The 22,344-nt window shown below is 50.7% G+C and overlaps 2 protein-coding genes across 4 annotated transcripts in view; both read right to left on the reverse strand.

Annotated features, from left to right (window-relative positions):
* Nucleotides 1–1,245: 1,245 nt before the first annotated feature.
* On the reverse strand, nucleotides 1,246–12,965 carry METTL2A (methyltransferase 2A, tRNA N3-cytidine). 2 transcript variants are annotated; one of them, XM_004597363.2, is made up of 9 exons: nucleotides 12,834–12,965; nucleotides 12,619–12,710; nucleotides 11,390–11,721; nucleotides 9,433–9,482; nucleotides 7,048–7,108; nucleotides 5,455–5,594; nucleotides 4,042–4,148; nucleotides 2,327–2,392; nucleotides 1,249–1,563 (listed from the first exon to the last, which is right to left on the reverse strand). In XM_004597363.2, exons 1-9 carry the CDS (start codon nucleotides 12,941–12,943, stop codon nucleotides 1,409–1,411), a joined length of 1,113 nt encoding a protein of 370 aa, XP_004597420.2. In that variant the 5' UTR covers nucleotides 12,944–12,965; the 3' UTR covers nucleotides 1,249–1,408. The 2 variants fall into 2 exon arrangements, with proteins under 2 accessions (XP_058532146.1, XP_004597420.2); XM_058676163.1 differs by lacking the exon at nucleotides 2,327–2,392 and having other exon boundaries at nucleotides 1,246–1,563.
* Nucleotides 12,966–17,863: 4,898 nt separating this feature from the next.
* The window catches only part of EFCAB3 (EF-hand calcium binding domain 3), a 43,932-nt gene continuing 39,451 nt past the window's right edge, over nucleotides 17,864–22,344 (reverse strand). For both annotated transcript variants that reach the window (XM_058676405.1, XM_012930396.2), the window contains 2 exons: nucleotides 21,787–21,909; nucleotides 17,864–18,331 (listed from right to left, as the gene is read on the reverse strand). In XM_058676405.1, coding sequence (XP_058532388.1) covers nucleotides 18,005–18,331; nucleotides 21,787–21,909 — 450 coding nt within the window. In that variant the 3' untranslated portion in view covers nucleotides 17,864–18,004. The remainder of the gene's footprint in view (nucleotides 18,332–21,786; nucleotides 21,910–22,344) is intronic.

Below are 22,344 nucleotides of genomic sequence, written 5' to 3' on the forward strand. Positions count from 1 at the left end.
ATCATCGGATGGAAGATCTTCCTGTCTCTCTTCCTCTCTGTATATCTGACTTTGTAATAAAAATAAATCTTTAAAAAAAAAAAAGAAAAATCTTTAAATCTCACACAGAGAACTTGAGAGAATATTGCATATTGAAGGGTTTCACAAATACTGAGCTCAACTCTTGGGAGGATAACAACGAAGGGGCTGGTGTTGTAGCACAGGGCATAAAGCCGCTACCTGTGATGCCAGCATCTAACATCAGTGCTCATCAGAGTCCCTGCTGTTCCAGATTGGCTCCAACACCCCGCCAAGGGCTGTGGAGAGAGAGCGACACATGGCCAACTATGTGGCCTACAGGGCAAGCTCCCAGCCTTGGCCATCTGGGGAGTACACCAGTGGATGGAAGAGCCCTCTTCTTGTCTTTTTTTTTTTTTAAGATTTATTTTATTTTTATTCCAAAGTCAGATATACAGAGAGGAGGAGAGACAGAGAAGAAGACTTCCATCCGTTGATTCACTCCCCAAGTGGCCGCAACTGCTGGAGCTGCGCCAATCTGAAGCCAGGAGCCAGGAGCTTCTTCTGAGTCTCCCACATGCATGCAAGGCTTTGGGCCTTCCTCGACTGCTTTCCCAGGCCACAGGCAGGGAGCTGGATGGGAAGTGGGGTAGCTGGGATTAGAACCAGTGCCCATATCGGATCCCGGCACGTTTAAAGCAAGGACTTCAGCTGCTAGGCCACTGTGCTGGGCTCCCCCTTCCTGTACTGCCACCCTACTCTGTGATGATTTCCAAGAATATATTTTAAAAACCCTAACTGATTTGTTGATGGACATGTCATCAGTAAAAATTTCCAAATTTATTTAAAAGGCAGAGGTAGGGGAGGAGGGAAGGAGGAATCCTGAAGGGAGGCAGGGGAGGGACAGAGCATGTGCTGGGCAAGAGGAGCTGCATTCTCTGGCTCCAGTGCCCACAGTGTCCGGGACTGGCCAGACACAGGGACCACTGCCTTTGGTCTGTGACAGGAGTGGCAGTCACCCAAGTACTTGAGGCACACATGGCCTTCAGAAAGCCCTGTAGCACACCAGGGTTGCAATGTGTCAGGAGCAGGTGCCTTCTTTTATTTTAAGACTCATTTTTATTAGAAAGGCAGATTTACAGATAGGAGAGACAGAAAAAGATGTTCCATCTGTTGGTTCACTCCTCAAGTGGCCGTGATGGCCAGAGCTCCCAAAGTTGGGAGCCAGGAGCTTTTCCAGGTCTCTCATGTGAGTGCAGGGTCCGAAGGCTTTGGGCCGTCCTTGAATGCTTTCCCAGGTCACAAGCAGGGAGCTCGATGGGAAGTGGAGCACCTGGGACAGGAACCTGCTGCGCCCATATGGTGAAGGAGCAGCCAGTTGAGCCTCTATGCCAGTCCTGCAGGTGCCTCTTTAGCTGGGTTGGGACAGCAGAGGCTTGCGGTACTTGCACTGAATCCAAACCCGGTACATCATCAGCTGCTTCCCTCGATTCACCTGCAGGCGACGGTCCACCAAGTTCTGAACCTTCTCCAGCCCAGCAGCAGTGAAAAGAGCGTCCAGCTCGTCTAGTTTAGAGAAGAGAAGATGCATCAGCCACGCCCCGCCGGTGACAGGCATCTTGCGTACCACTTCCTGTGGCAGCACGGCCCTGTGAGATGCTGTTGTCACGCACACTCAGGGCGGCAACTGGATTCTACAGTACCACCCAGCGGTGCACGCAGAGGCCACATGTTAACAGCAGGCTGGTTCCAGGATGGGGAGCCCCTTCTGGGAAGGTGGCCTTGAACCCCAGAACTTAGCTAAGAGACAGCTGATGGTAAGAGAGCTGGAAGAAGGTACAAGTTGTAGGCCAGAGGTACTGTGACCCTTCAGACCGTTATGGGCCTTTTGGGGCTCTAGGAATGCCTACAAATGAGATGCAAAACCAACCAACTCAACCTCCGTGCCTACCCACCTGCTGAGCCACAGCTCACTGCGATAGCTCTGAGGGGCAGGTGTCGTGGCTGTGACTGAGGCTCAGTCTGTGAGGAGCCAGTGTCTCCAAGGTTTGTGGACAGGGCAAGGAGCTGAGGTGGGCATCTCTGGGCAAAGCTGGAAGCCAGGGGAAACGGCCCAGCCAGCCCAGGGCACACCTGAACACACCCAGCATCCAGGCGAGTCGGGCTGGACTGGAGATGAGCCTTAGCAAACGGGCAGATGTCCGTTCTGGACAGAACGACAGAGAGCGGAAGGCAGATGCTGAAGGTGCGTACCAGCCAGGGCGGGTGGGCACGTCAGGACAAGGCTGCCCGGAGGGAGCCACGGTGCTAAGGAGGAGCATCGCCTTACCCTGTGTGAAGAAGTAAACGCGGGTGCCGTCACCTCTCACGTAAAAGTTCCCAGACAGACACTGGCCTAAGAGCAACATGGCAAGACATGGAGTCATTTTAAGACATTTCTTCCCCTTTATCACTAAGCAGACAGGCCACGAGACATCAAATTGTTAGGCAGAGATTCCTTTGTTAGACACACTTGCTCCTTCATAGGAACCTGAAAATTTCTTTCCTTGGAACAGTGCTTTGGAGAAGAGCAGCTTAATGGGAATAATCAAAAGCCAACGTCACAGACTCCCGGGGTCGGCACGGCAGCTGCAAATGCTGGCGTACCATGTGGGTGCTGGTTCATGCCCCAGCTGCTCCACTTCCCATCCAGCTCCCTGCTTACGGCCTGGGAAAGCAACCAGATGGCTCAAGTCCTTGGGACCCTGCACCTGCATGGGAGACTTAGAGGAAGCTCCAGGACCCTGGCTTCACCAGCACAACCCCAGGCATAGGAGCCATTTGGGATCTGAACCATGGATGGAGGATCTCTGTTTCTCCTCTCTATAAATTGTCTTTTAAATTCAAAAAAACAAAAACATTTTTTCACAGAAATAAATCAGCTCACTCTCTCTCCTACCCCCTTTGATTAGATCAACAGTATGAGCTGCCAAACAAGCAAAACCCCCAAAACCCACACCCGAAACCCAGCAAGGGAGCTGTGTAAGGACACCTGGGACAGGCCGTATCGCTATTTTTGTGCTGGTCCTGTCACGCGCCTCTTCGTATCGCTGCACATGCATGCACAAACGTGGTCAGCTGGGACACTGTCTCGTGGACAGAGCGCTCACGCTGCTGCAGAGTCCCCGGTATCCACATGAACCCCCTTCCACGTGCACATGCATGTACTCTCACGGCAGCTACACATGGCATCAAGTGCTTGGACTCACCTCCGCACTGCTTTCCTCACTAGAATACAGAAGAGGAACTGCCAGGTGCTCCGGCAGGCTCGGCCTCAGGTGAGGCGCACAGGCCGCCTGCAGGCACTCACGTGGTTTCTGATTTTGCCCACACGTTTACTGTGGACATGGGTATATGTACGCTCACACATTTATATGTGTATGCCATCCGTGCACTATGACTTGGTCATAAGAAACACTCACACGTCTACTAAGGACTGGTTCTTGGACAGTTCCTGACGCTGTCAGATGGGCTCAGCAGCGGGGTGACTGGCACAGGCCACAGCAATGCCTGTCCCCAGGGATGCAGAAGAAGGCTCTGGTGCCTTCTGCTCTGCACTGGCCAGCTCTGGGGTTCCCCACAGTCTACTTTCATTTCCTAGTTCTGTTCAATAGCTGTGCTGATGTGCTCTTCCACGCCGTGAACCGACTGCTTGCTGCCTGGTTTCTGGGGGTCATGGATCTTCCCCTGATCACTTTCCCGGCAGCCCCTGGGAGTCGCAGACACCCAGCCCTTCATCACATGTACTGAAAAAGCTCTCTTCCCATTTCACCCTTGGTATTTTACCTTTCTTATGTTTTATCATCTCCTATTTTAACATTATGAACATAATCAAATGTGCTTCTATAAACAGCTCTTATAATAGAAACTGTCTCCATCTACAAGAGCCCAATAGTTAGATTAATCAGGCCTCGTCTTCAACCATGTGTTCCTGTCACATGCGGGTGGAGTTCTGGGGCCTCCTGCGACAGCAGCCCCACTGCTTCGGTCACAGGGGTGAAATACCTTTCTTAAAGCGCAGCTGAGCCATGTCGTAGCGACCGTAGTCCCGCAGAAGCATCATCCCACCTGGCCTCAGGAGCCTGGCCAGGCGGCCGACGGCTTGCTGCATCCTGTGGGGGTGGCAGGCAGGAAGATTAGCCTGCTGGCGGACAGGGCTCCTGCCTCCTCTGCCTCCTGCCGAGGACTGTCCGGGGCCTGGTCCACCCAAGCCCCCTGCTCCTCCTGGGATCACTCTCCCTGTCCCGGCTCGCATGCCTGCTGAGCTCAGCCCTGCCCGTTCAGTGTGGGGATAGCTGTTGACTCACCTGCCACCCACTAGACTTTCTGTTTGCCACAGGATTTGTCCTCAAGAACGGACACTTGGCACAGGTGACAAGGCCTGCAGGAGCAGGGCACTCCATTGCCCACTGCGCTGCCCGCCCACAGGTTCTCCAAAGTCTTGGCCAGGTTCACGCTTTCATACCTTCAGAATGGATATGCTATGGACTTACAGAAGTACTTCACTGCCAACTGAAATTCTGAATAATGAATGCTGACTGTTTTCTTCTGGTCTGTGTCAGTTCTTCCAGCACACAGCATTTCAATGTTCGCAGTTAGGAAAGCTTAGCACCATGGGCGGTCCTTTTACTTTACCCTCTCCATACCCTGCCGGGTGAGGCCTCGGCGCCATTCCAGAGGAAAGGCGGGTTGCAGAAGGCTGCACCTTCGGGGCTCCAGGCTGTGGAGCTGCTGCTAAGTCCATGTCCTGTTTTCAGTCACGTGACCGGGCTCTTACACCTGCTGGCCTTGAGATCTAACACTAATTTGTTTCATGTTCCCATGATCGGCTCCTGTGTTCTCTGAGACTTGAAACGAATCCCTTGGTTTCAGGGTCTACTCAGGCCCCTGGCACATGGCAAGCCCCAGTCCTGGCTGACAGTATCTGAATCTTTCCAATTATCTGGGCTCCTTTAGATTGGGGTTCACAGGGTTGCAGACTGCCTGAAGCCTAGACTTTCACAGTACCTTCCAGGGAACAGCATCTGACTTTGCTTTTCTACAGATCTGGTTCACGGAATTGTGTTCTGCACTTTGCCAGACAACACTAAGCAGGGAACACTGCAACTAAGCTTCGGTGGCAGTATGGCCTGTGCACACACTTGTTCTTCGGAGGCAGCAAGCCCCGACATCATCATGTAGTACTGCCCTACGTGCTCACTACAGAATGCCTTCATACCAGGCGAAGATCCAGCTGCGGCAGTAAGCGGCAGTGAGAGGCTGGCACGGAAGGTGTGCCCGCAGACAGATCGAGGGTGATTGGAGGGCTGCTCCCATCACCGAGCAGGGGCGGTTTTCCCACATCAGAACACACGGACAACCCTGCGCATCTGGGCCAGCTGCAGTACCAAGGCCTGGCCCCAAAGCTGTGAAACTTACTTGTCTGGAACAATCGCTGAGAGAACAAATATGAGCACAATGACATCGAGACTGGCCTCGGGCACGGGGTAATGCTGCCCTTCATCACACAGGTCATGAACGAAGGCAAAACATCGAGAAGGATCGTATTCTGGATGTGTCTGCGGGGCAGAAACACACACAGGTAAGACGCCAACACAGGCCCTTGCTCTGGGTCACCGCCACCACAACTCTCAGGGGGCAGCCTCAGTGATCACAGCACGTGCTCCCCAGGGAGGACTCCAGGCTGAGAGTGAGGAGGCACGCCAGGCAAGGGATGGACAGTCCAGCTCCCACTATTCCTTAGATGCGATGTCTGGGCTTCTCAAGCATGGCGTCAAAGCGGATACCCAGAAAATGGCCAGGAAAAGGTGTGTCCAAGAGAGGAAAAAGCAACCTCCTAGAGGGAGACAGAATGTGTAACAACAACTATGAATCATCAGATTACACTGGTCACAGTAAACTCTCCAGGAAAACCTTTTCCATGGGCAGAAAATGTAGCATTTAGGGCCTGGTGCAGTAGACTAGCAGCTAAATCCTTGCCTTGCACATGCCAGGATTCTATAAGAGTGCCGGCTTGTGTCCCGGCTGCTCCATCTCCCTTCCAGTTCCTGCTTGTGGCCTGGGAAGGCAGTGGAGAACGACCCTGCACCTGTGTGGGAGATGTGGAAGAAGTCGCTGGCTCCTGTCTTCGGATCGGCCCAGTTCCAGCCACTGCGGCTACTTGGGGAGTGAACCAAGTGGAAGGAAGATCTGTCTCTCCTTCTCTCTGTAAATCTGCCTTTCCAGTAAAAACAAATAATCCTTAAAATCAAAAGAGAAAAAAAAGAAAAACCAAACAAAAAAAAAAAAAAAAAGAAAAAAAGAAAAAGAAAAAATGTAGCTCCTGCTTTGCTGTAAGATGAAGTCAGTGATACCTCGCCAGTCACCTGACTGCTCTTGGAAGGGCAGGTGCCCTCCAGCCCTCAGCGTAGCACCAGGCACCCTCCCTAGCTGCAGCCCCTTCCTCCTGGCCACGGGCAGCTCAAAGGGGGTAAGTAGATGTACATGTTGGCCGGGGTCCCCTGGACACTTCCAGAACCTTTGTGGTGAGAACAGTCAGCTGAGGCTCCGGGGACCCCGGGAGTGGGATGGGTTCAGGAAGGGCCCACTCATGGGGAGGCAAAAGCCAGGAAAAGCCTTGAGAGAGGGATGTTCTGTCTGGAAAGACACACTGCTCAGGGTGCCGGGGCCCCTGCAAAGGCTGGGTGCGGAGCCAGCTTGCCTCGCACCTGACACCCCTTTCGAGCCAAGTTCTACTCTTTCCTGGGCCTGCCCTTCAGCTGATCCACTAGGTGCTGTGACAGCTCCCTGCACACTGCTCTCAACCGTAACTTCGGGAAACCTGAGTGAGTCACCTCATCTCAATCCTTCCAACTCAAGCTGTGAGAGTCAGGAAACCTGCCCAAAGTTTGCAGGTGTTAAGTGGCAGATTCAGGCCTGGACCCTGACTCCAGGCTGCTCTGGGGATTCTGATGGACAGCCCCTTCCAAAGGGAACATGGTTCGAAGTCCTTATTTGTGGGCCTATACTTACCTGGACCAGCTCTACAGCTCTGGAGGCAAAGTCACAGCAGTACACAAAGAGCCCTGGGTCACTGAACGGGCAGAGAAAGGCAGCACAAGTTAGCCCACAGACCGCTGTCTATACAGCAAAGCTAACATCTGGTCCCATTCATGCAAGGAAACCATACTTGTCAGATACACTGTACTTCAACTCAGTAAAAACCCTTGTTGAGTCAATCTTTCCTTTGGTCCCGTGGATACAGCCAGTAGGACATTTATCAAACACCAGAGAGCTTCAACACATTGCCCACAGTTCTTTCCCCACCTGCAGAAAGCCCACCTTCCTTCTTGTCAAGCCTTGGCACCAGGACAGTTCCTGCATCACCTCTCTGGGCTGCCCTGGCCTCTCTCCATGCCAGGAACACATCGGTGCCCACCTGCCTGCCTCCATCATGCAACAAGTGGCGTGCCAACCAAGATCATATTGGTTCCTAATCCGCCCGCCAAACATCCCCCCGAGGGTCCCCACGTGGCAGATGTCCTGGTGCTGGGAGACAAGGATGAAGACGACACTAAGTCCTACGCTGGTGCTTCTTATCTCCAATGTCCAACAAGCCTTAGCACAAAACTACCGAACGCACATCATCACACCAGAATTTACAGCTGCCGGAAGGACTCCATCAGGAAATGCACCGCATATTTATTCAGAAGACATCCTAATGCCAAACAACCCAGGGTGTGGGGGCGGTCGGGAGAGTAAGGAGGGGGGCAGGGGAGAGTAAGGAAGGGGGCAGGGGAGAGTAAGGCAGGGGGAACAGGGGAGAGTAAGGAGGGGCAGGGGAGAGTAAGGAGGGGGGCAGCGGAGAGTAAGGAGGGGGCAGGGGAGAGTAAGAAGTGGGGGTTGGGGGCAGGGGAGGGTAAGAAGTGGGGGTGGAGGGGGCAGAGGAGGGTAAGAAGTGGGGGTGGAGGGGGCAGAGGAGGGTAAGAAGTGGGGGTGGAGGGGGACAGGGGAGGGTAAGAAGTAGGGTTTGGAGGGGGCAGGGGAGGGTAAGAAGTGGGGGTGTAGGGGGACAGGGGAGGGTAAGAAGTGGGGGTGGAGGGGGCAGGGGAGGGTAAGAAGTGGGGGTGGAGGGGGCAGGGGAAGGCTCTTCTGCACTGTGAGGCTTATTCTCGAAGTCGACCTCGGACTTCTCCGGGCCCCAGCTCCGCTGTCCCCTACAATCTCTGGGAGGTACAGAGAAGGCCAGGGGAGCTGCTGTGTTCATGTGGCAGTCGCTGGCTTCACATGGCTTTATGTACAAGTGCTTGGAGGCAGAGACATGCAGCTCCTGTTCCCTAGCCCACACTTAAAAGGTCCCCGACAGCCAGGGCTGGCCCGAGGCCAAAGCCAGGCACTGAGGCTGGCACAACAAAGGGCCTCCTGCCCACTGCTCTCAGCAGCAAGCCTCCGTGGCTGCCCCGCATAGACAGCCGGGGGTAGTTCTTTGCCCACTTGTTGCATAGTAACTTGGAATCCTGTAATAGTTGCTTTTGTTAAAATAAAATCTCCTAGGCCATATTGCCAGGTCCCTGATGAAGCCGGACAGGAGCAGCTGCAGCCAGCCTTGTAACTGGAGCCTGCGCACATCGGCAGACCTCTGGTTGTTCTAATGTGAAGTGACACACCTCCAGTGACGTCTGAGCAGCTGTCTCGGAACGCAGGGCACACGGAGAGCCATGTCAAGGTGCACACTCCGCAGGCCTCTCTACCCTTCCTCTGCCCCATCAGGTTCCGCTGGTTTGTTTCACCTCCTTGCCCAATCATCCTACTGACGAGTCCCCGGATCTCTCTCTCCGGGGAGATGGATTCTAGACCACAGGAGGTGTGGGAACCCTGAGCTACAGGCACACACCACTGAGGCCTGGATGGGCAGCGGGCAGCGCTGTGGGATCGGACACACTCCAGGTACAGCGTCAGCGGGAACTGCAGGAGAGCCAGCTGGTCCTGGAGATTTGGTTGGTGTTCGGTTGGGGTGGGGTGATTCCACAACATCCGGGGCCAGCGGTGTCTGTGCGGGGTACATCAGCATGCTTTCACCAGAGGGACTGGCTTTCCCAACTCTATCACAGTGGCCAGGCCAGTTCAGCCACGGGCTGCCCCTCAGGGAGTGGACATGGCAGCCTGGGGCAACTGAGAAACAACCAGGAGAAGACATGATCCTGGATTAAATCCCACAAAATTCCCCTGCTTGCAAAGGTAACTGACACCAAAATGAAAACCACCCATGGATGGATAATGCAGAAATCAAAATCCCTGGCAACCCATGTTTCAGGGAAACCATTGGTGACGCTGTGATGCTGTAAGAACTTCTAAAATAACACATCCGGCTCTTTTTCTTCTTTGCTGTCAAACACTTAAATTTGACAACATACTTACTTGTTAGTTTGCAAAATCGGAAAGACTGTGTTTCCCACACCACAACCGACCTGCAGACAGAGATGAGCTATGAGTCACAGGACTTTCTGAAGCTCAATAAACATCCTGCAGCCAGATAAGTAAGCAATAACTACCGGTGAGCAGCCCTGCCCAGCTGTCGGCGAGGGTACAGTGCCTGGAATCCAGCAGCACCCCTGACCTCAGGGACCCCTGACAGGGACAGCTGGAGACAACTGGAGCCCCGGCTGTCACTGGCTCAGGTGCCCTGACTTCTGGATAAAATACTTCCTGACTGAGCTCCACAAAAACCCTTCAATAGATTGAACTGACAAGCGGACCACCGTAACCAAGTCGCAACTACGGGGCAGGTGCTGTGGTGCACACCAAGCTGCCACCTGTGACGCCGGCATGCACAGGAGCGCCAATTCAAGTCCCAGCTGCTCCACTTCCAAACCACTTCTCTGCTAATGCGCCCAAGAAACCAGCGAAAAGACGGCTCAAGTATTTGGGCTCCTGCACCCATGTGGGAGACGCAGATGAAGTCCCAAGCTCCTGGCTTTGGTCTAACCCAGATTCAGCCACTGCAGACATTTGGGAGTGAACCAGCAGATCAAAGATTTCTCAATCTCTCTTTTTAAAGATCTATTTATTTTTATTGGAAAAGCCAATTTACAGAGAAGAGGAAAGGCAGAGAGAAAGCTCTTCCGTCTGCTGGGAGTGATGGGAAGGATTGTCATCACTCCCCAAATGGCTGAAACAGCCAGTGCCGAGCCAATCCAAAGCCAGGAGCCTGAAGCTTCAGGGTCTCCCACACAGGTGCAGGGTCCCAAGGCTTTGGGTTGTCCTAGACTGCTTTCCTAGACCACAAGCAGGAAGTTGGAAGGGAAGCGGAGCAGCCGGGACACTAACAGGTGTCCATATGGGATCCTGATGCATGCAAAGTGAGGACCTGAGCCACCAGGCTATGGCACTGGGCCCTCTTCTCTTAAAACCATCTAAAATCAAAGAGTGTCCAGTCCAACAGTTAAGATACCTGTGCCCCACACTGGGAACCCTGGGCTTGATTCCAGTCCTGGGCTTTGGACTCTAGCATTCCTACTGAGGCACACCCCAGGAGATGGCTGTGATGGACAAGCGACTCGTTCTTGCCACCCATCAGGAGATCTGCATTGAAATCTGGTTCCCAGCATTGGCCCCAGCCTAGCATTGGCCACTGCGGGCATTTGGGGAGTGAATCAGCAGGAAGGACATAGTTAGAGTCTATCTCTGTTGTCTGATAAAACAGTAACAGAACCCCCTCAAGAACCCGCTGCTGTGTGCCAGTTACTGTTCCTGTTTCTATATTTTCACAGTCCTCTTATCTCATTGTTAGGGGTGGTGGCAGCGAAGTAATCATTCAACAGCTCACCACTGGAGTCACCCCCAGGGCTCCGGAATCACCTTCTAGTAGAGGATTCAGTCCTCATCAATACATTACACGACAGTTCCCACCTCGCTCATGGTGTGGGAAAGCAGTAGGGACTGGTCCAAGCCCTTGGGATCCTGCACCCATGTGGGAGACCTAGAAGAAGCTCCTGGCTCCTGGCTTCAGACTGGCCCAACTCTGGCAGCTACAGCCATCTGGGAGGTGAACCAGTGGATGAAAGATCTAGCACAGCTCACCTTAATTGCACTAAAAAGGAAGTCCCAAGTCTTGTTGTCTCCTAGGACTTTCCCCAGAGCGACAGCACCTGTATGACAGTAATGTATGCCACGCACAGCCTGGCTCTAACACTTGCCCGTGGGATACGGTATTCCTAGGTTTGTATGTAGGGCATTTCATTAGTTCAGAAACAGAGGCAAGAACAAGCCAATCCAGACAGCACCATCAGCTAGAAACCGCGTCTGTGGTGAGCCTTTCTGTGGCACCCCAGGTGCCCAGCATGGCGGCCTCACTACCTCAACCAGCTGGGATTACCTCGAGTATGCGGTAGGTGGCGGAGCAGCCAGGGAACTCGTGGGCACCGATGTGCAGGAGGCTGAGCTGCTGAGCCGCCTCGTCCACCCCAGGAGGCAGCTCTGTTCCAGGTCCAAAGCTGCCCACAGAGCCCGTGTGCTGTACCGCTGCCGTCAGAGCAGGTGCGGCCTCGCTGTCTGCACACTCAGGCGCCTCACTTGGGTGACATGTGTTCTGGTCAGGTGCCAGCTCGGGGAACTCAGTGAAGAGCCAGTGTCTGTCCTTGAAAAACCCGTTTTCATGGATTTTGTAGAAGTCGTTCCAGTACTTGTGGGCATTGAGCTCATAATCTTCTGTAAATGTTTAAAAAACAATGAGTCAGATCTGAAGTAGTGAGTGCCAGTTACCTGATTCACCAATGTCATCTGTCCTGCAGAACCAGCCTTCCAGCTGAAGGCCCTCAGAGGTAGTTCGGTCCTGCCCCCTGTCCTCACATCCCATTAGCCCCTTGCCAGGACGTCCGTGGGGGAGGGGAGCTGGACTGGAAGTGGAAAAGACAGGGCCTCAGCTGGCACCCATGGGATGCTGTACCACTTCTCCCATAACGCCGGCTCCAGACCAGGTGTATTCCACAGGAAAACCACTCACCTGGGGCTAGGGAGGTTGTCTTTACCTTTGCCCAGACTCACCCATTCTTCCTTCACTCATCTTCCATAAGGGAGGCCACGCAATTACCAGCCACTAACCCCCTCTCCCAACAAGGTTTAGAATCTGACCACTGGATTCCAGCTTCAAGAGCAGTCTCTCCAGTGTAGACCAGCTGGTAAGAACGGCCTCCGGGGGCCACGCGCTGAGGCTTAGCGTGCTCAGCTGCCACCTGCAGTGCTGGCACCGTGCATGGGCGCCTGGCCAGTGCTCATGTGCCTGGATGGAAGGCCTGTTTCTCTTTCTCTCTGTAACTCTGCGTTTGTAAATAAATAAGAAAGGATAACGTCCAAGATGATCACGTGATCCCACGGCCACCAGAGGCCAGTCGGATCAATGAGTCTCATGAACATAATTACAAACACAACCACCGGAAAGTCACTGGCCAGTTACCCTCGCCCAGACAAACCACCAGGAAAAGCACCCCTGACCCACACAGTCTCAGTACCCTGCACGCGTAAGATGTCTGGAGGTGCTGCTCCCTCCCTCCTGGCCCGTCCCCTCCCTCGCGTTCCATTCCTGAAGCCCCGAGGTCCCCGCTGCACCTTGCTTCTCCTGGCACACCCGCTGGGCACTGTTCTCCTGGACCTTCCTCTCGGCCGCCGCAGCCTGCTCTTCCGACCACTCCACATTGTCCCTGGGGGGGAATCAAGCGGGCAGCTCAGCGGTCCGACAGCCCGGCGGAGCGCACCTGCCGGCGGAGGGCAGCGCCGGGGGCCGCGGGACCGGCCGCAGGCTGGACGAGGGGCGGAGCGGTTACCAGGCATTGTGGTGGAAGACGCGCGCCGGATCCTTCAAGAACCGGCTCCCGAACTGCTGCCTCTTCCCGCCTTCGGCAGCAGCGGCCTCTCCACAAGAGCAGTCGGCCATGCCACCGGAGCCGGAAGCGTCTTGCACGTCGCGATGCGGGAACTTCCGGTGGGCCCCGCCCCTCACAGAAGGCGCTGGTGTCCGACGCCCGCTTGGGGGATGCCTGCATCGTGGTGTGTGTCGGGGTGTCCCGGGCCGGGCTATCCCTGGTCGGGGCGGCCGACGGACTCGTCCGAGTGAGCGGCCTCGAGTGGAAGAGACTCTCCCGAAGGGCCTCAGCTGGCTGGAGCTTGTTCCCGGAGAGGCGCGCGAGGGACGCGCATTCTGGAAGAATCCAGGAAACACTGCCCGACGCGGGGACCCTTGGCTTCTCCTCTTTCAGTGGCGGTGACTTGGGCAGTGGAGGGTGGGCCTGGACTCACTGCGGGACTGGTGGTCAGAGGGAGCCCACAGTGTCCCTAGGAAGTGCCGCTGCGTTCTGTGGGGGTGGCAGTGGTGGCTGAAGTGGATTCCTAGGACACGCGGCCGCCTGTTCAACTAAAACTGAACATTTAAGGACACGTCTGGGAAAATCCTTTTAACTTTCTGTCATTTTGAACCATCCTACTGGGCGTCTATGCAATCAAGGTTGGAGTACACTTTGATGGAGTAATCCATATTCAAGCTTGCATTTTCAATTTCTATGATAGACTACACATTGGTTCTAGAAGGCCGTAAACTGTCAATGTCGGGTTGGTTGGGAAGACTTGCACTTGGCAGAGCAAGTAGGATTGTTTCATTGCTGCGGTGCCAGCCCATCAGGATCGTGTGCTGGGTTCTTTCTATAGGTGAAACTCAAGGGTGCAAGGAAAGCCTGGTTAGCCCCAAAGGCATGGGAAGAAAGTCCAAGAACTCTGCATTCACAGAGTCAAATAATGATGATGTTGATACATGAGATAATAAAGATAATGGTGTGTGTGTGTGTTTAAAGCAACAGGCTCCAGCAAGATAATTAAATGGTTAAATCCTCACCTTCAAGAGCTGGTATCCCATGTGGGTGCCGGTTTGTGTCTTGGCTGCACCACTTCCTATCCAGCCCCTCGCTTGGGGCCTAGGAAAGCAGTCAAGGACGGCCCAAAGCCTTGGGACCCTGTACCTGCTTGGGAGACCCAGAAGAAACTACTGGCTCTTGGCTTTGGATCCGCTTGGTTCTGGCCATTGTAGCCATTTGAGGAGATGATCAGCAGATGGAAGATCTGTCTCTACTTCTCTCTTTAAAAATGTGTACCTTATAAGCATTTGTAACCAAGTTCTAGAGCAACCGCAGAAAGTTCCCTCATGCATCTTAGCAGTTGTTTATTTTTTAATAGCTTGGCAGTATTATTGCTTTGTTTGAAATCTATATATCATTTTAATTACCTCTGGTACTGTTTTATATAGCTGTCAAATGATTCGTTGGACATATAGGCTACTTTTAAGTTTCTCACTAATAAAAATTTAACATGATGCATACCCTTATAATGAAACCATTTTGTACATTTATGATTTTTTAAAAAGATTTATTAATTTTTATTGGAAAGTCAGGTATATACAGAGAGAGGAGGAGAGACAGAGAGAAAGATATTCTGTACCATGATTCACTCCCCAAGTGGCTGCAATGGCCAGAGCTGTGCCAATCAGGAGCCTGGAGCTTCTTCCTGGTCTCACACGCAGGTGCAGGGTCACAAGAGTTTGGACCATCCTCAACTGCTTTCCCAGGCCACAAGCAGGGAGCTGGATGGGAGGCAGGGCAGCTGGGAAACGACTCGGTGCTCATGTGAGATCCCGGGGCTTTCAAGGCGAGGACTTTAGCCACTAGGCTACCACAGCAGGCCCACATTTATGATTACTTCTTAAGGATTAATTTCTGGAGGTGGAATTGCTGAGTCAATGGTGATAATTAGCTCAGTTACTAGGCTCTGTGATGCCATGACATGCTACCTATTAGCTGTTACATATTCAGGTCCTAGAACAGGGTCTGGCACACAACATGTAACCCAGCAAGTAGTTACTGCTGTACTGAGTTCAGCAGAGATACACCAGTTGATAACTGTCAATGATGGCATGTAACAATTTAAAGGAAAGACGGTTTTGCTGTGCCTTTTAATTTCCCAGGACAGATCTATTTAAAAACATTCTGACTTGTCGTCCCACTGATACAAGCAATAGTCTTAAGAATTCTAATATTTTGACACCAAATCATGACACTTACATTCCTATTATACCTATAGCTATCCAAAAATCCCCTCTCTTGTCAAACCATTATTTTTTTATTTTTTATATTTATTTTTATTGCAAAGGCATATTTACAGAGAGAAGATAGAGAAAGATCTTCCATCCACCGGTTCATTCTCCAAGTGGTGGGTCTCCCACATGGATGCAGGGTCCCAAGGCTTTGGGCCACCCTCTGCTGCTTTCCCAGGCCACAAGCAGGGAGCTGGATGGGAAGTAGGATAGCTGGGACACACACTGATGCCCACATGGGATCCTGGCTCGTGCAAGGTGAGGATATAGTTATTAAGCCATTGCACTGGACCCTAAAACATTTTTGATTTCAGATTAGAAAATAAGATTGCTCACTTATAAGGTTCTTTTCTGCAACACTATAACTTTGTAAAGAATGGCAACTATTTTGATTTTTTAAAGATTTATTTATTTTCATTGGAAAGGAAGATCAGATTTACAGACAGAAGAAGACAGAAAGATCTTCCACCTGTTGCTTCACCCCCCAAATGGCTGCAACAGTCAGAGCTGAGCTGAGCTGAGCTGAAGCCAGGAGCCAGAAACTTCTTCTGGGTCTTCTAGGTGGGTTCAGGGTCCAATGGCTTTGGGCCATCTCCATTGCTTTCCCAGGACACAAGCAGAGAGCTGGATAGGAAATGGAGCAGCTAGGACACAAACCCGTGTCCATATGGTATGCCAGTGCTTGTAGGCAGAGTATTAGCCAATTGAGCCGTTTATCGGCCCCTATCCCAGACATTTTAGATCAGTGCCATCCTGACTATAGGTTAATGTGGATTTCAGTTTCTTAGATTTGGACTTCCTAAAAGTGACCTTTCTGTGATCAACCATAACCACAGAAAAATGCCCTAAGAACATCAAGGGTAGAGCTGGGAAGAATCAAAATGTTTTGGCTGGGGCTCGGCAGCGTGGCCTAGTGGCTAAGGTCCTCGCCTTGATCCCATATGGCTGCTGATTCTAATCCTGGCAGCTCCACTTCGTCTCTGTCTCTCCTCCTCTCAGTATATCTAACTTTGTAATTAAAATAAAATAAATCTTTAAAAAAAATGTTTTGGCTGATACATACTTAAATATGATTAAAATAGGAAACTATGTAATATGTATGAGGATTCTTCAAAAAGTTCATGGAAAATATAATTAAAAATAAGTTTATTTTGGTGCAAGCCATTTTTTTTTTAAAGATTTTATTATTATTGGAAAGCCGGATATACAGAGAGGAAGATCTTCCGTCCGATGTTTCACTCCCCAAGTGAGCCGCAACTGGCCGATGCGCGCTGATCCGAAGCCGGGAACCTGGAACCTCTCCCAGGTCTCCCACACGGGTGCAGGGTCCCAAAGCTTTGGGCCGTCCTCGACTGCTTTCCCAGGCCACAAGCAGGGAGCTGGATGGGAAGTGGAGCTGCCGGGATTAGAACCAGCGCCCATATGGGATCCCGGGGCTTTCAAGGCGAGGACTTTAGCCTCTAGGCCATGCCGCCGGGCCGGTGCAAGCCATTTCTGAAGTTCATGCATGTAAGGGGTCTTCAAAGGGCTCATATTGTAAAATATTTTAAAATTTTTGAGAGGCAGATTTACAGAGAATGAGAGAGAGTTGGGCTAACTCCCCAAATGACTACAATGGCTAGTGCAGATTGGTCCAAAGCTGGGAGCCAAAAGCTGCTTCTGGGTCTCCCACATGGGTGCAGGGGCCCAAGGTCTTCAGCCATTCTCCCCTGCTTTCCCAGGCCATAGGCAGGGAGCTGGATTGGAAATGAAGCAGCCAAGATTCAACCCGGCACCCATAGGGATGCAGATGCTGCAGCTGGAGGGTTAGCCTGTTAAGTTGCCATGCCAGCCCCATGCAGCATGCATATTAAAAAAAAAAAAAAAAACCAAAAACTACTCATAAGATTTAAGTGTTTTCTACCCAAATAAGTTTCTCTTAATCCTATTTTCATGGACTTTTTGAAGTACCCTCATATCTTACCACAACTAATAAAAAAAAAAACCTCAACTCAAGATATAGTTGTGTGATTTTCCAGATTTATTTATTTATTTGAATGGCAGAGTTGCACAGAGAGAGGAAGAGAGGGATCTTCCATCTGCTAGTTCACTCCCCGAATGGCTGCAACACCCAGGACTGGGCCAGGCTGCAGCCACGAGGCAGCAGCTTCAACCAGGTCTGCCCTGTGGGTGCAGGAGCCCAAGCTCCTTAGCCATTCTCCACAGTTTTCCCATGCCACCATTAGCATGGAACTGGATCAGAATTAGAGCTGCTGGTCTTGAATCAGCAGCATCCATATGGCGCCATAGCACCGGCCCCATCTGTGTGTGCCTCTGTGCTAAATGCATTAAAGTACAGCAACAAATGTAGTGGGTGAGATCAGCTATTTTAAGGAGTAATCCAAGCGATTGGTGGAGTGAGGTGTGGGACCGAGGAGCCTTGGAGCACCCCATTGGTCAAGGTTCCCAGGGTGCTGGTGATACTGTTTTCTGAAAATGAAAGGGCCTATTCATCAGTCATCGCTGGCCTCTCTAATGGTCATAAGCCTCCTCCCTTTTGCAGTCACTAAAGCCTTGTGGCTTGCAGTGTCCTGAGCTCAGCACCGGTCTCCTTCCTCCTGAGGCTCAGGTGGTTTAAAGCCAGCTGGGGGCAGCAGAAGGCAGCTGGCTGTCGAGGAACTGAGAATGAAACACCTATGTACTAGCACAGATTTAGAAAAAAGAAAACCATTTTATGACTTATTTTTTTTTACTGATCAGAATCCAAATGATGTCAAAATTCTCAGCTGCAAAGAATGCACTAGACAAAATCAAGAAAGCATAATTTTGATAACTATGAAAAAGTAGTTTACGATGAACTGTCTAGAAAATGTAGAAATTTCATTGTGGAAATCCCTTGAAACTTTTCCTTTTTCTTTTTCTTCCTGTCTCTGGGTCACGTTCACTGATATCTGTCGAGGAGAAGGAGCCAGAGTGGCGAAAGGAGGTTCTGTTGACGTAGGCATCATGTAACCGTAGGTCCTTAGGAGAAAGCAACTCCTGGCAAACATTCCAGGACCATGTGTAAGTAGAGAAGGTGTCATAAAAGGATTCATTATTAGTCTCTATTCCAACCAGATCCCCTCGGATCTTCCGCCAGAGGTTTAACATTTCCTTTCTGTGCTCAAGGGCAATTCCTAAGTTGTAGTTATCAGTAGCTCTCTTCACCTGCAGGGAGAGAGCAGAAGTTTCAGTTACCTTAACATGTCTCTCATTTATGTTAACCATTGTGACCTGAGTTACATTCTCATGCTGCTTGATAGTCGCTGGGTCTATACGTTAGGCAGTGCCTGTGGAGGACATGGAAACTAGGAGTTGGTGGACAACCAAGAGGTTTAGTTGGGAATAATGAGAAGAACTTTTGTAAGAGTATTACAAGGACCCCAGAGAAAAACGGAGAAATGTGCAATGGAGACAGAATCTAGATATAGAATTGGTACCCAGTTCAACCCACAATGGGGAGAATCATCTGGGAGGAGATGCTGATTAGATCACCAAGGATTTGGTCAAATTGAGGAAATGATTGGTGATGGGAAGGTATTCCAGGGAGAGGGGACAGCATAAACAAAGGCTTGAAGGCAGTTAGCATCCTTGACTTGGACACACTTTGATTCGTTTTGGATGTCAAGGTTAAAGCTGGAGAGAAGCGATAATGATGAAGGGAAGGCAGGCCCTTAGACATGTTCTGGTAAGTCAGGGAACTCAGTGAGTTCATGCAGAGCCCTTCATCCACGAGAATCCTGCTGCTGTGGTCACTGTTCATGATGGAAGCAGATGAATGCCCGGTTGTATGGGCAGAAAAATCCAGTTGCAATCCCCTGCCTTCCTTAAGGGAGTGTTCCTGTCCCAGCAGAACAGTGGGATGCTTGGCTTCCTTGCCAGTGGTCGGCAGGGAGTCCTCCAGTGATGGCAACACCAGATTGGAGGTTGTTGCGCAGGCAGTGCCAAAAGAAGAGCTCATGCTAAGGCAGTGGTAACAGAAATGTAGTGAAGGGGACACCTCTAGGGGAATGAGAGGGGCTGTATCTGTTGATTGGAGGACTGAGGAATGAAGAAAAACCCTAAGTGAGGGATGGCTCCTGGCCTTGCAGCCTCAGCTGACTGAGTAGAAGATACTACCAATAACCAGGATGCAGAATGCCCCTGGGAGAGTCAGTTTGCTCCAGAATATGTTGAGTTTGTTTTTGATCATGTTGAGTTTGATATGAGCACAGCACAGAGGTAGAGATGTTTATTAGAGGTAAGACAGAAGTATAGAAGGAAGCGCAGCCTAGAGGCAGGCCTGAGTTACCACCGTGATGGTGGTTGCTGAGCCAGGAAGGAGGACAGAGAGGGCTCACAGAATACTTGACTTGCTGTTGCTCTACGTGCGGCAGATCCCCAACATTCTGTTGCAGCTCACTGGGTTAAAGGGATGATCAACTACTGACTCTTAAAAATGTTCTTAACTGTGTAGAAGCTGGGAGCTCGGGCTTGAGGCTCTGTCTAGCAGCAGCCTCCACTTATTTGGTAAGACAGGCCTGGAATTCACCCCTGTGTTCTTGAGGTACACAGCAGTTCTGTTTCCCTGCCCCATCCTGGCCCACCATGTATTACTACTGCCAACTTCCTTCACATGCCTTCCACCCTGACTCCATGTGCTTACCCTCCATGAGGGCGGGAAGTATATTGTTTTCTCCATGGTATTTCCTAATCACAGATCCAGATAAACATTTACTGACAAACGGGCGGGGGAGCACATATGATGACAGCAGTAGTAGAACAAGACTAGAAAATGGCAGAAATATCAATACTTAAGGGATATACATTCAGGAAAGATGAGAGAAAAGGATATAGAGCTGCAAGGAAAGCCAAACAAAGCAAGGGAACAGGCCAAGGGAACAGATAAGGAGAAGTGAAGTGGCCAAAAGCACACCCCCCTCGGTCTCCGTGGGATGCAAATGTTGCTAAGGGGCTGGCATTTGGCATAGTGAAGGTGCCTCTTGGGAGGGCACAGTCCATGGCAGAGTGCCCGGGTAGTGTTCTGCCTCTGCTTCTGAATCCAGCTTCCCGCTAATGTAAATGCCACCCACAGGGGAGATCTGTTTTTACTTACTGAAGTGTAGACAGGGTTTTCCATCTGCTGGTTTACTCCACAAACACTTGGAATAGCTGGGCTAGACCAAGCTCAGAATCCACTCTAGGTGCCCCAGGTGGGGGCAGGGACCTGAGTTCTTGAGCTCTTACCTGATACCTGCCAGGATGCATATTAGTAAGGAGCTGGAATCAAAATTGGAGCTGGAACATGTACCCAGACACTATATAGTATGGCTCCCCAACTAGTGTGTGAACCTTTAGATCAAACAACCTGGAGACCTGGGTTGAGTTCCTGGCCCAGCTCGGCCCAGCTTGGCCCAGCTCTGGCTGCGGTGGACATTTGGGTAGTGAAGCAGCAGATGGGAAATTTGTCTTTCTGTCCCTCTTTGCCTTTCAAATAAAACAAATAAATAAAATGTAAAAGATAGTTGCTAAGAAGTCAAAGTATAAAAGTACCTAGGCAGCACAGAGTTGCGGTAAAAAGTGAGCATTTTGGAGCCGAGCTATCCATGCTTCATGTCCCTGATCCTCCACCCCTGCAGGGGACACATCTGCCTCACCCCTCCTTCCCTCTTTGACTCCGTCTATCTTTTGCAATCCATACACCCTCACCTTTGTAATGAACATTAAAAAAGATTTTGTTATGAAAAAACTGCCAAAAGGTTTTTGATGTATTACAGCTCTGTGCCTTTGGATAAATCACTGAACGTGTTGGCACCGATCTGTACAGTGACAAGGCACGGACAGCACTTACCCTCGGGCTATGCTCATTAAGTGAACCACCACCTGTAAAGCACACTGCCTGGCAGTCAGGAAGCACCCTGCAAATATTCTTGCTTTAAAAAATACTTAGTAATTTGAAAATCAGAGTATATTATTACTTTAAAAAATACTTAGTTATTTGAAAATCAGAGTAAAAAAGAAGGAGAGATAGTTCTGTTTGCTGGTTTGCTCCCTACATGGCCACAGCATCAAGGCCAGGACCAGGCTGAAGACAGTAACTCATCCAGGCAACACAAGCACTGGGCTATCATTCGCTGCCTTCCCAGGCCCAACAGCAGGAAGCTGGATTGGAAGTGGAGCAGCTGGGGCTTAAACTGGTGCCCCAATACAGGATGCCGGCAGTGCAAGTGGAGGTTTAATTAATATGCCAATGCTGTTCCCCTTAAGCTGTTATTAGTTTCTTAGCTGTTATAATAATGATTTTTCATTCCTAAGGACTGCCCGAGTACACCATTCACTATACCTGCACATTTACTGCCTTAATTAGTTTGCTATTTCCAGCATGAAGTAAATGAATATCCTAGAAATGAAGCTGATTACAGCAGCATGCATGATTAACAGGATTAATCATAACACTTAACTTTGGAATCCATTATAACTTAGAGCAAAATGTCATCACAATGGATTAAAATACAAAACTATGTTAACTTCTTTTAAAGACAAATAAAGCAGATAAAAATTCTCTTGGCTTTACAGTGTGGTGTTGCAGTAAAAGATGCTGTTGTTAGTGCTTTCTGGGAAGACATTCAAGAGTGAACACTCACGTGCTGTTTAATAGCAGCGGCATCAGCCACGTTCCACGTCTGCTTTCTCTTGAACATTTGATCAATGTCGAGGATGTCGCTTGGGTAGCCCGAGGCAGGGTCAATGGGCTTTATGTTGGCTGCCTTTGTGTATATTTTCAAAAGAAGGTTAGAAATATAATTTAGTTTGACTTATAAAACAAAGACATAACCCACAGAAGGATACTTCATTTTAAAAGGTTTGAGAGCTCCCAGTGGTTCCATGTCTAAGTGGGCCTCAAGTCAATCCTTTTCAGTAATGGTGAGGCCCACTCAGGAGCAGTGGTCACCACGCAGTGTATGTATAGAATGAACATGAAGGGCAGAGAGAAGCCAGGTCCATCCTAACCTAAAGTGAATGTGCCCTCCACACAGCCCATGTACAGAGCCTCCATTACTGTCCATCTTCTCAAGGGGCCCAGCTCCCTCTTTTCCCGGTCTCTGGGCTACGGAACAAGGCAGATGGAAATCACATACACACGCTGGTTGCTGTCCTGGAAAATGTGCATCACCTAACCTCAGCCAGGCGCTGGGTGTTCC

The sequence above is a fragment of the Ochotona princeps genome, chromosome 17 (genome assembly GCF_030435755.1).
Source record: "Ochotona princeps isolate mOchPri1 chromosome 17, mOchPri1.hap1, whole genome shotgun sequence".
NCBI classification, from domain to species: domain Eukaryota; kingdom Metazoa; phylum Chordata; class Mammalia; order Lagomorpha; family Ochotonidae; genus Ochotona; species Ochotona princeps.